The sequence below is a fragment of the Oncorhynchus keta genome, chromosome 34 (assembly GCF_023373465.1).
Source record: "Oncorhynchus keta strain PuntledgeMale-10-30-2019 chromosome 34, Oket_V2, whole genome shotgun sequence".
Taxonomy (NCBI): domain Eukaryota; kingdom Metazoa; phylum Chordata; class Actinopteri; order Salmoniformes; family Salmonidae; genus Oncorhynchus; species Oncorhynchus keta.
The window spans coordinates 60353133-60366871 of NC_068454.1; the positions used below are offsets into that span (position 1 = coordinate 60353133).

The window sequence follows — 13739 nt, forward strand, 5'->3', positions numbered from 1 at the left end:
ATACAGTACCAGTCAAAAGTTTGGACACACCTACTCATTCAAGGGTTTTTCTTTACTTAATGACTATTTTCAACATTGTAGAGCAATAGTGAAGACATCAAAACTAGGAAATAACACATAACACCAAAAAGTGTTAAACAAATCAAAATATATTTTATATTTGAGATTCTTCCAAGTAGTCACCCTTTGCCTTGATGACAGCTTTGTATTCTCTCAACCAGCTTCATGAGATAGTTACCTGGAATGGTTTTCCAACAGTCTTGAAAGAGTTTGCACATATGCTGAGCACTTGTTGGCTGCTTTTACTCTGCGGTCCAACTCATCCCAAACCATCTCAATTGGGTTGAGGTCAGGTGATTGTGGAGGCCAGGTCATCTGATGCAGCACTCCATCACTATCCTTCTTGGTCAAATAGCTCGTACACAGCATGGAGGTGTGTTTTGGGTCATTGTCCTGTTGAAAAACAAATGAGACTCCCACTAAGTGCAAACCAGATGGGATAGCGTATTGCTGCAGAATGCTGTGGTAGCCATGCTGGTTAAGTGTGCCTTGAATTCTAAATAAATCACTGACAGTGTCACCAGAAAAGCACCCCCACACCTCCTCCTCCTTGCTTCACCGTGCGAAACACACATCCGTTCAACTACTCATCAGACCAAAGGACAGATTTCCACCTGTCTAATGTCCATTGCTCGTGTTTCTTCACCCAAGCAAGTCTCTTCTTATTATTGGTGTCCTTTAGTAGTGGTTTCTTTGGAGAAATTAGACCATGAAGGCCTGAATCACGCAGTCTCCTCTGAACAGTTCATGTTGAGATGTGTCTGTTACTTGAACTCTGTGAAGCATTTATTTGGACTGCAATTTCTGAGGCTGGTAACTCTAATGAACTTATCCTTTGCCTCAGAGGTAACTCTGGGTCTTCCTTTCCTGTGGCAGTCCTCATGAGAGCAAGTTTCATCATAGCCCTTGATGGTTTTTGAGACTGCACTTGAAAAAACTTTCAAAGTTCCTGAAATGTTCTAGATTGACTGACCTTCATGTCTTAAAGTAATGATGGACTGTCGTTTCTCTTTGCTTATTTGAGCTGTTCTTTTACCAAATAGGGCTATATTCTGTATACCACCCCTACCTTGTCACAACACAACTGATTGGCTCAAAAATGTACTTTCTACAAGGCACACCTGTTAATTGAAACGCATTCCAGGTGACTTCCTCATGAGGCTGGTTGAGAAAATGCCAAGAGTGTGCAAAGCTGTCATCAAGGCAAAGGTTGGCTACCTTGAAGAACCTCAAATATAAAGTATATTTTGATTTGTTTAGCAGTTTTTTGCTTACAACTTGATTCCATGTATTATTTCATAGTTTTTTTTCTCAAATATAAAATATACTTGGATTTTTTTTAACACTTTTTTGGTAACTACATGATTCCATATGTGTTATTTCATAGTTTTGATGCCTTCACTATTATTCTACAATGAAGAAAAGAGTAAAAATAAAGAAAAAACCTTGGATGAGTAGGTGTGTTCAAACTTTTGACCGGTACTGTGTATATATATATATATATATATATATTATGTGGTAAAACGTTTTTTGGTGTATACCAACTACGCATACAGAGGTATACTAGTATGAGATGGCTTTGCAAAGGAAACAAAGCAACACGTGCTTTAACATAACTAACCTCACAACGATATCAACAAAGGTAAGACAATACATATCGAGCTATCCCTGGACAACCACCCCCTATCTCATGTCTCTTTACATTTTTAGATCCCATCTCTTATGGTGAGTATGAAATGGTACAACCCTATCACATAACACCATCATCATCTTAAACATTATGGATTATTTTTCTAAGAAGAAAAGGGGCCACCAGGAGACAGACAGCGAAAGTCGAAAAAATAAATGGCCTTCTTTCCTGAGACACCAGCCATTTTAATAGAGCTGATTTATTGTGCCGTTCTTTTTGGAGGGCGATCATATGCATGTGGTCAGTAGTACGCAGTCTGTGACCCAGCCTCCCTCTCACGTTACAGCCTATTTATAACGTTCCCTCTGCCGGCTCCCCTCTTACTGCAGTTCTTTGGAACCACCTTCCCCTCCACTCCACAGGTCTCCAGTCTCCTCTCTCTCCTGTCATCTGAGAATCACTCCGGCAGCTTATCTAGGGTTCACTGTTTATCCTGCGCAGCCTGGCAACTGTCCGCATGCCCAGGATTATTACTGGAGCCCCCTTTCAACACACACACGGACATACACACAACTTTTTTATCGAACTCTTATCAAGGAGACAAATTTGGGGTGAGCTAAGGAAAGAGCACAATTTGTGGATTTTGGATATTCTGTGTTTTGTTTGACCCTTTTTAAAAAAAATATATATATTTTTTAAACTTAGTTAGCTTACTTTATTGTTACCTTTAATTTTTTGTCCCCCTCCTTATCTTTCTGGAGGGCTGTGTGTTTGCATGCGATGGATCACACACTCTTTGGCTGCCTCCGCAGCCCCCATGCCACTGTGCAGGCCCTGCACCCTGCCTTCACCCAGTCTCCGCTGACTCTCCACGGACGCACGGACCACGTCTCCTACCCTGACCTGGCCTCTTCCACCGCCACCTCCTCTCCTTCGGCCTGCATCATCTCCGGCTATCCCGGTGACGAGGGCCTGTTCGGCGGGCATCACCACCATCACCGTGGGCATCACCCGGCACAGCAACAGCAGCATCACCCGCCTCAGCACCAGGCTGGCTGGCACATTCCACAGATGCCCTCTCCTGGCAATGTGAGCTCCCGCCACAACCTCTGCCACCCCCACCCCCACTCTCACTCGGCCCAGGACAGTGCCCTCGCACCCCCAGACCTAGGCACCCCTGGCAGGAACAGTCTCTGTGCCAGCACCCCCAACCTGGGCAGCAGCACCCCCACGGGGGCCAATTGTGTGCCTGCAGACTTTGGAAGACAGACACTGTCACCTGCTGAGGCAGAGAAGAGAAATGGCAAGAGGAAAAGTGACAGCTCAGGTAAGACCAGAGGAAAGATCAACTTTTGAGTCCACATGTATCTTTATTTTGTCTTTTTTCTTCCTTATTTTGTGAGCCGCATGTAAAAATGAGTTGAGTATAATGTTGCACAACTTAAATGGGAAACTAAAGCTACATATCTTTATCTTATTCATAAGTTGTCATACATTTGAAATACTAAACATGATATAATACACTTGCAGAGCATTTATTCAAGATGGGTATAACTTAGCTGTACCTTAATGGTGTGGTTTCAAGAACGCCATAATCACTCAGACTTCTAAGGCTTTCCGTGGAGATGGATTGAGGGAGGTTTATGTTTCACTGACAGAAAATGTGGTATTATATTGTCTGAAGAGAGGTTTGTAGATGTTGGCTGACATGAACAGGGGCAATTACAGTATGTTGACTAAAGGGGAGAGCAAAGGCCAGACGATAACTCTGTGTTAGACTTCTGGCATGTTTTGGGCTAAATCCCATCGGTTTCATTTCGACACATTTTTAGGGGGCAGAAAATGAGGCTCACTGTAAAATATTAATATCATGGATTGTAAAAGACTACACCAGTGCTTCGAATGACAATAAACACCCGAGAACATTTAGGCTTTTCTTACTGTGGAGTGCGCTTAGTTCCAGGATTATTGTTGATGCAGTCATTTTTATAAATTGCACTGACTAAAAGAGACTGGGAAGTTGAATCAATAAATATATTCAATTGAACAATTTGAGTTACAGTGGCATTATGTATACCATTTGATATACAGTTTAATAGATTTGTTGCAATGTTAATAGTCTTTAAATAAAAAAAAAAATGTATTTAAAAAAACATAACTTTCAAATGTCCAGAAAAACATACTCTCTATTTCCTACCAGTTTGTTCAATGGTCCTAAAAAAAATGTAAAAACTATACAACCAACCGTACACATTTTTACTGCTAATGTTTTCGTACTTCGCTACCAAACATTTAAAATGAAGATCACTTTGTCAGTCACTATTGAGCAGTTATTAAAATATACAACGTTAAAATAAGCTTTTCCAGCATTACAGCAACACGTGAAATGATGGTCTAATTGCATTGATAAGGTTTGGAATAATGAGTTACTTACCTCAAGTAGAAACTGTCCAGGCGTGACTTTCATAATCATTGAGATTTTCTACGTTTGTGAAAAGGACCGTGGACTTTAGACACAGCAAGTGTAGAAATATCCACAAAACATATATACAAATATGGTAATTTATTACATTAAGTTAACTGGAACATACATTTCTACATTATTACATAGCCTACGTAGCGGTGTCTTTATAACTCTGAATATACTCTTTATACTATACTCTGAATATCTCTTTAATATATCAACTTTTTACTATTCAACCTTTCTAATCGATATTAGGCACTTTGTAAGTGTTAAAGTCTTTTTTTTAAAGGGAAGATTTTGTTGTCAACGTATTAGTAGGGACGGATCGGTTTCCCATGGAAACTGTGTCTGCCGTTATACCGGGTCACTGGAATGTCATCCTGCAGCACTGCGCCTGGACGGACCTCTGTCTGTTTCAACACCCTCAGTGTGGGTCACCTGGCTGTGGTTCTGTACACACCACTTGAATACTTGATTGATATTTCCCTATGTGGTCAGCGCCCTGTTTCGCTTGACTCACACAGGATACTGTTGGCCACTTCAGTCATGGATCCCTTCTGACACATGACTCATTCTAACAGACGAAACATTTTCACAAAATCACAGGGACTTAAACTACTTAAGTGGGCAATTAAATGTGTATTCTTTCTGTTTGAAATGAATGGACAGCATAGAGACAGACGGCATATAAAATAGGTTTCTTTATCATTTTTCAGAGGCTTATAACAATGCTATTTAAAGAAAGGTAGTTACCAAAATAAGGACTCATGGTATTTGGATGTAGAGGAATATCAAAAAGATGCATAGAAATGATTAACACACCTGAATATGCAAATCGTTGTAGAAGTAGCAGCACCACGACAGAAAGTTACTCAACTAAGAGAGCGCAACTTCGAAGGCAGTCACTACTATTTATAATACTGCTCTTGTTTTGACCATACTAACCTCTCATATAGTCACACATTTAGAACTCCATCCTCTATTTCCTGTTCTCCTTGGTCAAATCATTTGGAAACTAACACTTGGCCCCCAAGCTCCATTTCAATTCCCTAGTTCCAATGGTTATTGCAGCCTCATTACGTGGGCCTTACATTCTCTTCACGCTAACACCAATCATGCTGATTATTGAGCGTAGTTAGCTTATCCAATCAGCTGTCCAAATAGCACCGTGTTGCCAATTCGATGAGATAGCCCTGATTGGGTTTCACCATCTGGATTGAAACCTGAGTAAAATCAGCCTGTGAAACTTTACATTAGATACGAAAACAATAATAAAACACTTGAACCCAGATTTCCATGCAAAACATTCTCCTGGTCAAGAAATACAAATCATTTAGTGTGATTCTTTCCCTAAAGGTGGACTGCAGGGTATACACTGTCACGTGATGAGTGGTCCGGCTGGTATTTGGGTGTCTGGTTTCTGTGAAACCTGCTAATTTTAAGGGTCCCACCTGGAGGGAATATGGCCGTGCCGTTTGGTGTAACCTGGGCTGGCCTCTTGGGGTATACTTGAGCTCTGAGGGAGCTAGGGGTTAACCTGGCAGATTTGAACGTTTGGGAACACTTTAGCCCGCAGGTATAGTGCTTTATACATTATGTTATGCACATCGACATAATGTCTTACAATAAGGCTTATAATGTTCCATATCACTATGACTCAACATTTTTACTGACTCAAAAAATGGCTGTTCTTTTTGTTGTCAGGATCATTATATAATTATACGACATTGGTAGAGGGTCATCATACATGCTCATGTCAAGTCTCCTTCTGTGTATTATAGGTGAATTATAATGCAGTATACATGTAGGCTTTAAGTAAAGTGTAACCAACACATATTTGGAAAGCGCTAATAGATTTTAAACATGAAGTAATAGTAATTGCTTGAATCCTGTTTTCTTATTTTGGAGTGTATTTTTGAGTGCTGCTGTAGCAAGTGATGCTCAGGGACTAACTCGGGCATGGCTTTGCCATTTTCGTTATTGACGCTGAGGTTATTTTTGGTAGATCTAGCATTACAATATTCTACGTCACAGTGAAATTGTGTTTTCCCTAGATAAGAATCCTCAACAAAATCTACAAATGATTGGCCAATGAACTGAAAATGTCACACCGAAAGGAGTGAAAAGTATAACCATTTCATTTTGAAGTCTCTCTGTCAGAAATGTCGGCATGGGCACCAACATTATTTTTGAAAGGGTTCCCTGATCTGGCTTCAGACCATTTGGGAGCCCTAAAACTACCCAGTGTCTGGGCTCTGTATTTTCCTCCCATTATTCCCTTTTGTGTGGAGAGATGAAGGTTCCAGCAAGGACCTAATTGCTGTGGTGTAGTGCCTGTGTCGTAAAACCTTGGGACTCTTTTTAAATCGGCTTTGCGCTGGTCTCCAGCAGCTGGTCATGTTATTCTTTATTCTTACACAATGGCTGTGTTTACCAGAGAGTAAATACATCTAAGAGGTATGTTTGAATGAGGCCTGCTCTCTGGCACACCGACAGTTGGTCAACCCTGGTGAAATTACAGCCATGTTGAGACATTTTCTATTCACCATACAATGATGCACAGAATTTCAGCTACTTTACCACACTGTAAGGAAAGTCTTATACTTTATGTTGGAATAACTAGATTATATATTTGCAGTGTATTCCTGTCATGGATGCCAGTTGCGCACAATGACATATCACCACGTGCTTAGAATTTTCCTTTCATTTTTCCCACAATATCAATGATGAATGGCTTTTTGCAAACAAAAGTTGCATAATTTTCCATTCTTCTATATTTTCTATGACACGAAAAGAAGAGTAAGAAGAGTAAGAGAAAGAAAGCTTTTTTCTGTGAGAAAATATTTTGAAAGAGACACTCTTTCAGTAAGAACTTCTCTGAGTGTCTCCAGTGACGTGGCGAAATGGGGTGCCTGGTCTGGTCCGGGCCTGTAAACTCCCAGCCTATTTACAGTTTGGATTTGGGACCGCCTGTTGGGATTAACGCGACTGCAGAACAGAACTGCAGATGAATTAGCATGCAATCGCTGTTGCCTTGAAGTGCAATGTGCAACTGAAGCATATCCAAAAGGCCTAACCACAAAGTCTGGTCACAATAGGAAAGTTTGGGAACCAAATTAACAAAACATGTTCCTTCTGAGAAACAGTGAAAAATAAAAATTGAACAATATCTTTTCCTGAGGTTGAAACAAAATGGCAATGACAAGTAGATTATTAATCCACATTGGTTGTACAAATAAATCCTTTAAGTCTCAATAAAACAATTTCCTCCCATCACTCCAATTAATCAACATGTGGTAGACTTGCATATCTTTGCAAAAAAGGGACCTGCATTGCTTCATGTTCATCTGGGGAATCGTAACAGTTTGTCCTTATGTGTATGAGATCATAATCATAGGTCAAAACCAGACTGACATATGTTCGTGCTACTCTCCCTGTAGTCCATCTCATAGTCTAGCCATTCTCAGTAAGTTAAAAAGTTTGACAACATTGTTCAAAATTAAACAACACCAAATCTAAATGAGAGATAGGAAAAATATGCTTGTAAAATTGAGGTAAATAAACTGAGGCAAGATAGTTTCACAAATCCTGCAGAGCTGTTTCGTTCCATATTAAAACTACAAGGGTAGCAGCCGATTCCATTAACAGTAAGACAAATGAACTCCACATTGTAAAGAGTAGGAGCCAGCCCACTGTGTGTGTGAGAGCACAGCTGCCAGAAACAGGCACATGTGTAGACGCTTCTGGGTCCTCCCAGCCACTTACAGTGTGCATAAACAATGCCGCAATGATAAGAGGTGATTGGCAGCTCCCATTGTTTCCCATACCTGACTCCTTCCCTCCCCTGCCTGTATTTGTGTCTCTGGCTCACACCTTATTTTCTTTGAGTATAAATCTCCCTTACTGGAAAGAAAAAATGAGTGCCGTGTTTGATTTCAGAGTCCCAAGACGGGAATTACAAGTCAGATGTGAGCAGCAAACCCAGGAAGGAGCGGACGGCGTTCACCAAAGAGCAAATCCGTGAGCTGGAGGCCGAGTTCGCCCATCACAACTATCTGACGAGACTGAGGCGCTACGAGATAGCAGTCAACCTCGATCTCACAGAGAGACAAGTATGTAATGTCACCACTCTAACCTCATTCTCCCACTTATCCTTTTGGGTTCAAACATATTGACCCCATAACGCATTAATGCCGGGCGGTGGGAAAAGTCTGCCTCAGTCAGACCATACAGAGGTTTTCGGAGATACAATGTTTTCCTAACTTTAGAACTCCTGGTTTGCGTGCTGTTGTGCTCCAGCTGTGACTGTGAAGAGGGACTATCATATTCCAGATATTTGGGTCTATTCTTTCAGTCAGCCTACAGTCAAGTAATGGAGACAGGCACAAAAGCAGGAGGTGCTGTCGAGCAAGTCACTTCCTGTTTCCCCCAGCTATGACAAATTAGTCTCCGAGCGCAGGCAGAAGGGCCGCTGTAAACACAGTCACGTGAAATAAATAATGGAAGACAAATTGCGGGGAAGGAAACATGGTACAGTGTTCTGTAACACCTATTTGTGGTGTCAGAGAGAAGCGATATGTCACATGTGGCATACATCTGGCTGTAGGTAGTTTGTTATATACAGTAGGGATTAAATGGACAGAACAGACTGATTCCTGACAGTTTCTTACGTAACATCGGAGACTCAAAACCTTCAACCTTAAGTTTTCGATATTCGACAAATTGCTTCAATGTAACACTTCTAAAAGTCATTTCAAATGCCCAAATATACAAATAAACTAAGATAAAAAATATTATGCCTACCATCTAAACATTAATGTAACATTAAATAATGGCCACACGTTACATTACATCACCCTTACCACAGTGAATACCATTGGGTTATTCCATGAAGTATTTATGTAATTACCCCATAACAGCTTAGTAATTATGTACAGTTTTGGAGCACTTATATTGCGCTTAGAACATCCAATATTTTTCTTATGTCAATTTCAAATTCATAACCAACTCTTAGAGAACATGAACCGACCTGCTATACCAGAGAGTCAACATGACCCCTAAAGCATAACATGACTCGGACAGGCCTGTGTCTTACCTTCAGTAACATGGAAACTCATATCTTGTAACAAAACAAAACCACCCATACAAACCAGTCATAATAATAACATTATAAGTAATTGAGTCATTAGCCCACTGATGATAGCATTAGGTGAAATGGCATGGACTGTACAGTACTGTACAGCCTTGCCTTACTGTACTATCAATAACATGAGTGAAAAGTGCAAGCTTGCAGATGTATTTTAAGGATGATCCACTTACAGTAATGACAGTAGGAAATCTGGGTGGCCGGGGTTGGAACTCTACCCGTCAACCTGACCCGTCAACCTGATTTTATAACTATGAAACTCAATTTTGGTCGATGAACTAAAAATACCTTGATAGGTGATATATCACAAACATGTACAGTACCAGTCAAAAGTTTGGAAACACCTACTCATTCAAGGGTTTTTCTTTATGTTTACTATTTTCTACATTGTAAAATAATTGTGAAAATATCAAAACTATGAAATAACACATGTGCAATCATGTAGTAACCAAAAAAGTGTTAAACAAATCTAAACATATTTTATATTTTAGATTCATCAAAGTAGCCACCCTTTGCCTTGATGACAGCTTTGCACACTCTTGGCATTCTCTTAACCAGCTTCACCTGGAATTATTTTCAAACCGTCTTGAAGGAGTTCCCACATATGCTGAGCAATTTGTTGGCTAATTTTCCTTCACTCTGCAGTCCATCTCATCAGTATTATTCTACAAATTTGAAAATAGTAAAAATATAGAAAACCCCTTGAATGACTAGGTGTATCCAAACTTTTGATATACTTGATTTGATATAATATACTGGTACTCTATATTATGTAACATAGCAACAAAATACCAACAAAATGCATGCATCCCCATTGAGCTATAGGCTGTATTCAGCTGGCAAAGGCTTTGAAGGCGTGCTTGTGCAGGTGTGCCACAGCTCACACGTGCCCTTCTGACATGCAATCATATGGGCCGAAAAAATATCCATCACCACCACTGATGTGATCGTCAGCATGGCATGTATCGCTGAAGGTTTAAGACAAACATTGTGTGTAAAATCAAGTGACTTCCTGCCCATGTGACCCAGCTAGGCCCCACAGCATGACACCCCTCAAAATAAACCATCCGAACTAGAGATTCTGATTTTTCAACGCTGATACCGATACCGATTATTGGAGGACCAAAAAAAGGCAGAAACCGATTAATCGGCCAATTAAAAAAAAAAAAAACATTTTTTATTTGTAATAATGACAATTACAATACTGAATGAACACTTATTTTAACTTAATATAATACATCAATAGAATCAATTTAGCCTCAAGTAAATAATGAAACATGTTCAATTTGGTTTAAATAATGCAAAAACAAAGTGTTGGAGAAGAAAGTAAAAGTGCAATATGTGCTTTGTAAGAAAGCTAACGTTTCAGTTCCTTGCTCAGAACATGAGAACATATGAAAGCTGGTGGTTCCTTTTAACACGAGTCTTCAATAATCCCAGGTAAGAAGTTTTAGGTTGTAGTTATTATTTGTAAGTCGCTCTGGATAAGAGCGTCTGCTAAATTACTTAAATGTAAATGTAAAATTATAGGAATTATAGGACTATTTCCCTCTATACCATTTGTATTTCATATACCTTTGTCTATTGGATGTTCTTATAGGTACTTTAGTATTGCCAGTGTAACAGTATAGCTTCCGTCCCTCTCCTTGCTCCTCCCTGGGCTCGAACCAGCAACACAACGACAACAGCCACCATCGAAGCAGCGTTACCCATGCAGAGCAAGGGGAACAACTACTAGAAGGCTCAGAGCGAGTGACGTTTGAAATGCTATTAGCGCGCGCTAAGCTAGCCATTTCACTTCGGTTACACCGGCCTCATCTCGGGAGTTGATAGGCTTGAAGTCATAAACAGCGCAATGCTTGATGCACAACAAAGAGCTGCTGGCAAAACGCCCGAAAGTGCTGTTTGAATTAATGTTTACGTGCCTGCTTCTGGCTACCACCTCTCAGTCAGATACTTAGATACTTGTATGCTCAGTCAGATTATATGCAACGCAGGACACGCTAAATAATATCTAGTAATATCATCAACCACATGTAGTTAACTAGTGATTATGATTGATTATTTTTCACAAGATAAGTTTAATGCTAGCTAGCAACTTACCTTGGATTACTGCATTCGCGTAACAGGCAGTCTCCTTGTGGAGTGCAACGAGAGAGAGCCAGGTCGTTTTTGCGTTGGACTAGTTATCTGTAAGGTTGCAAGATTGGATCCCCCGAGCTGACAAGGTGAAAATCTGTGGTTCTGCCCCTGAACGACGCAGTTAACCCACCTTTCCTAGGCCGTCATTGAAAACAAGAATGTGTTCTTAACTGACTTGCCTAGTTAAATAAAGGTATAACATTTAAAAAATTATATAAAAATAAAAAATCGGCAAATCGGCGCCCAAAAATACAGATTTCCGATTGTTATGAAATCTTGAAATTGGCCGATTAATCGGTCAACATCTAATCCAAACGCAAGGAGAGAAAGAGAGACTCATCCAGAACCCAGTCAGTGTTGACTTTCACGTCTACTCGGACCCAATCCTCTACGTAAACCCTTTTAAGCAACAGCCTAATCATCATTTTGGGAGACGTAAATACTGGAGGCGTTGTCGAGTCAGGGAAAAGAAGAAGCTGCGTCTTGATGCCAAGGAATGTGACAATACATCAGCACATAATCCCCGCTGGAGTATAGAAATAGCTGCCAAACCTTTACAGCAGCGCCTGTATCAAGTGTCAGGCTTACCATTTGATCAATATCCAGGTCTTTTAATAGTCTTTTAATAGGACTCTACTCAGTATTCGTAACAGTCTCCAGCTATGCAAAATGTACCCCCCCACTCCCACCCCACCGCCATTTTGCTGTTCTTTTTAGAATAACTCAGCTTGTCTTTTGTGGTTGTTCCACAGGTAAAGGTGTGGTTCCAGAACAGGAGGATGAAGTGGAAACGAGTAAAAGGAGGTCAACAGGGGGCTGTAGCGAGGGAAAAGGAACTGGTGAACGTGAAAAAGGGGACATTGCTGCCGTCCGAATTCTCCAGCATAGCGGCTCTTCATCACTCCACAGACTCCCTGGCCAATGAGGACAGTCACGAAAGCGACCAGAGTTCTGAGCATGCTCACTTATGATGCACAGCAGCAGGCCACTCCTACGCAAAGTGGGTTCAGCCTCACATCTCAGGAACGTCCTTAAAAGGACATGTTATCTGGTCGTCATTAGCAAAGTTTAACGATGCTAAATAAATGTGTACAAGTGTACAAAGAAATGACGTGTGTTACTTGATCTAAGAAGATACATGTTAGGACGTTGGTTAAACCAAACTAAGATCACCAATACGTTTCAAGAACTGCGAACCCAACGCAGGAATATGAGATATTGCAAAAGGTCAATGCACATTAAGCATACATTACGAACGTGCCTGCACTCAACACTGCTCTTGGAAGCAGAACATATTCTTTGAATATTAGGACAGATTCAGAATTGGCCGAATTGTTATGAACATTCCATGTTGTGTGTCTTACATTGAAACAGGGGCAAGTTCATGCTTTTGATTTGCACTGTTGAACACTTGCCTCAATTGGTTTCTACTGTTTGTCATAAAAATTGCGATGTAATCAAATTATTATCAAGTGTGCAGGAGAATCAAATTTGCTCAGCTAATATACTGTATACTCTGAACTTAATTATCTGTCATTTTCTTACCTTCGCTCTAGCAATAATTTCTAATACACACTATACCACTCACACAGTAATAAACATTTCTGATGTTTCTTAGTGATCATTTTCTTCTGCCTGACTGGTATTTGTAAACAAAACTGACTGAATATTGCACGAACAGAGGTTCTACTGAAATGCTTCTCAGATTGAATTCACGTTGGGTTGAATAACTTTATGATGCCTCCCATCCACAGGAATCCAGGGTAATGTAGGACTATGCTGTGAACTGAGTTGACATGAATTAAACATTAGCCAACGTGTAGAGAGCTGTTGATGGGGTGCATGCCTAATTCACCTTTTCCTCAAGGCAGAGTCGGGACTTAGGACGTTTGCCAAAGCCCCACAGGAGAACCTGCGAAAGGATCATATTCTATTACAAAATCACAGAATAATTTCAAGACTTGATCTCCTTTTCAGCACAATGTGACTGTGCATTCTAATTTGGAGCTAGAACAATATTTTGGAGACTGTGAACTTTTTAGTGCAAGATAGCAATAAAGTGCTGTTTTACCAAAAGCTAACTGTGTGGTAAACATGATGAAACAGTGTGAATAAATTATAATCATACTGTACCTATTAAAGGCACAGTGCAGTCAAAATTCTGTTTTACTTTGTTTTGTGTCATATTGTACAACAGCTGATGAAACTAACACTGTAAAAGTGTGAAGACATTTGATCAGTGTTATTTCCTGATAGTAGCTGTTTGAAAATACAATCTACACAGACTTTCTAATCAG

General features: G+C 40.2%; 1 protein-coding gene across 1 annotated transcript; it reads left to right on the top strand.

Annotated features, from left to right (window-relative positions):
- The first annotated feature begins 1912 nt into the window (after positions 1–1912).
- Positions 1913–13055, top strand: LOC118367418 (homeobox protein MOX-2-like). The gene is made up of 4 exons (XM_035750876.2): positions 1913–2301; positions 2452–3017; positions 8094–8266; positions 12195–13055. Exons 2-4 carry the CDS (start codon positions 2471–2473, stop codon positions 12411–12413), a joined length of 939 nt encoding a protein of 312 aa, XP_035606769.1. The 5' UTR covers positions 1913–2301; positions 2452–2470; the 3' UTR covers positions 12414–13055.
- The last annotated feature ends 684 nt before the right edge of the window (positions 13056–13739 follow it).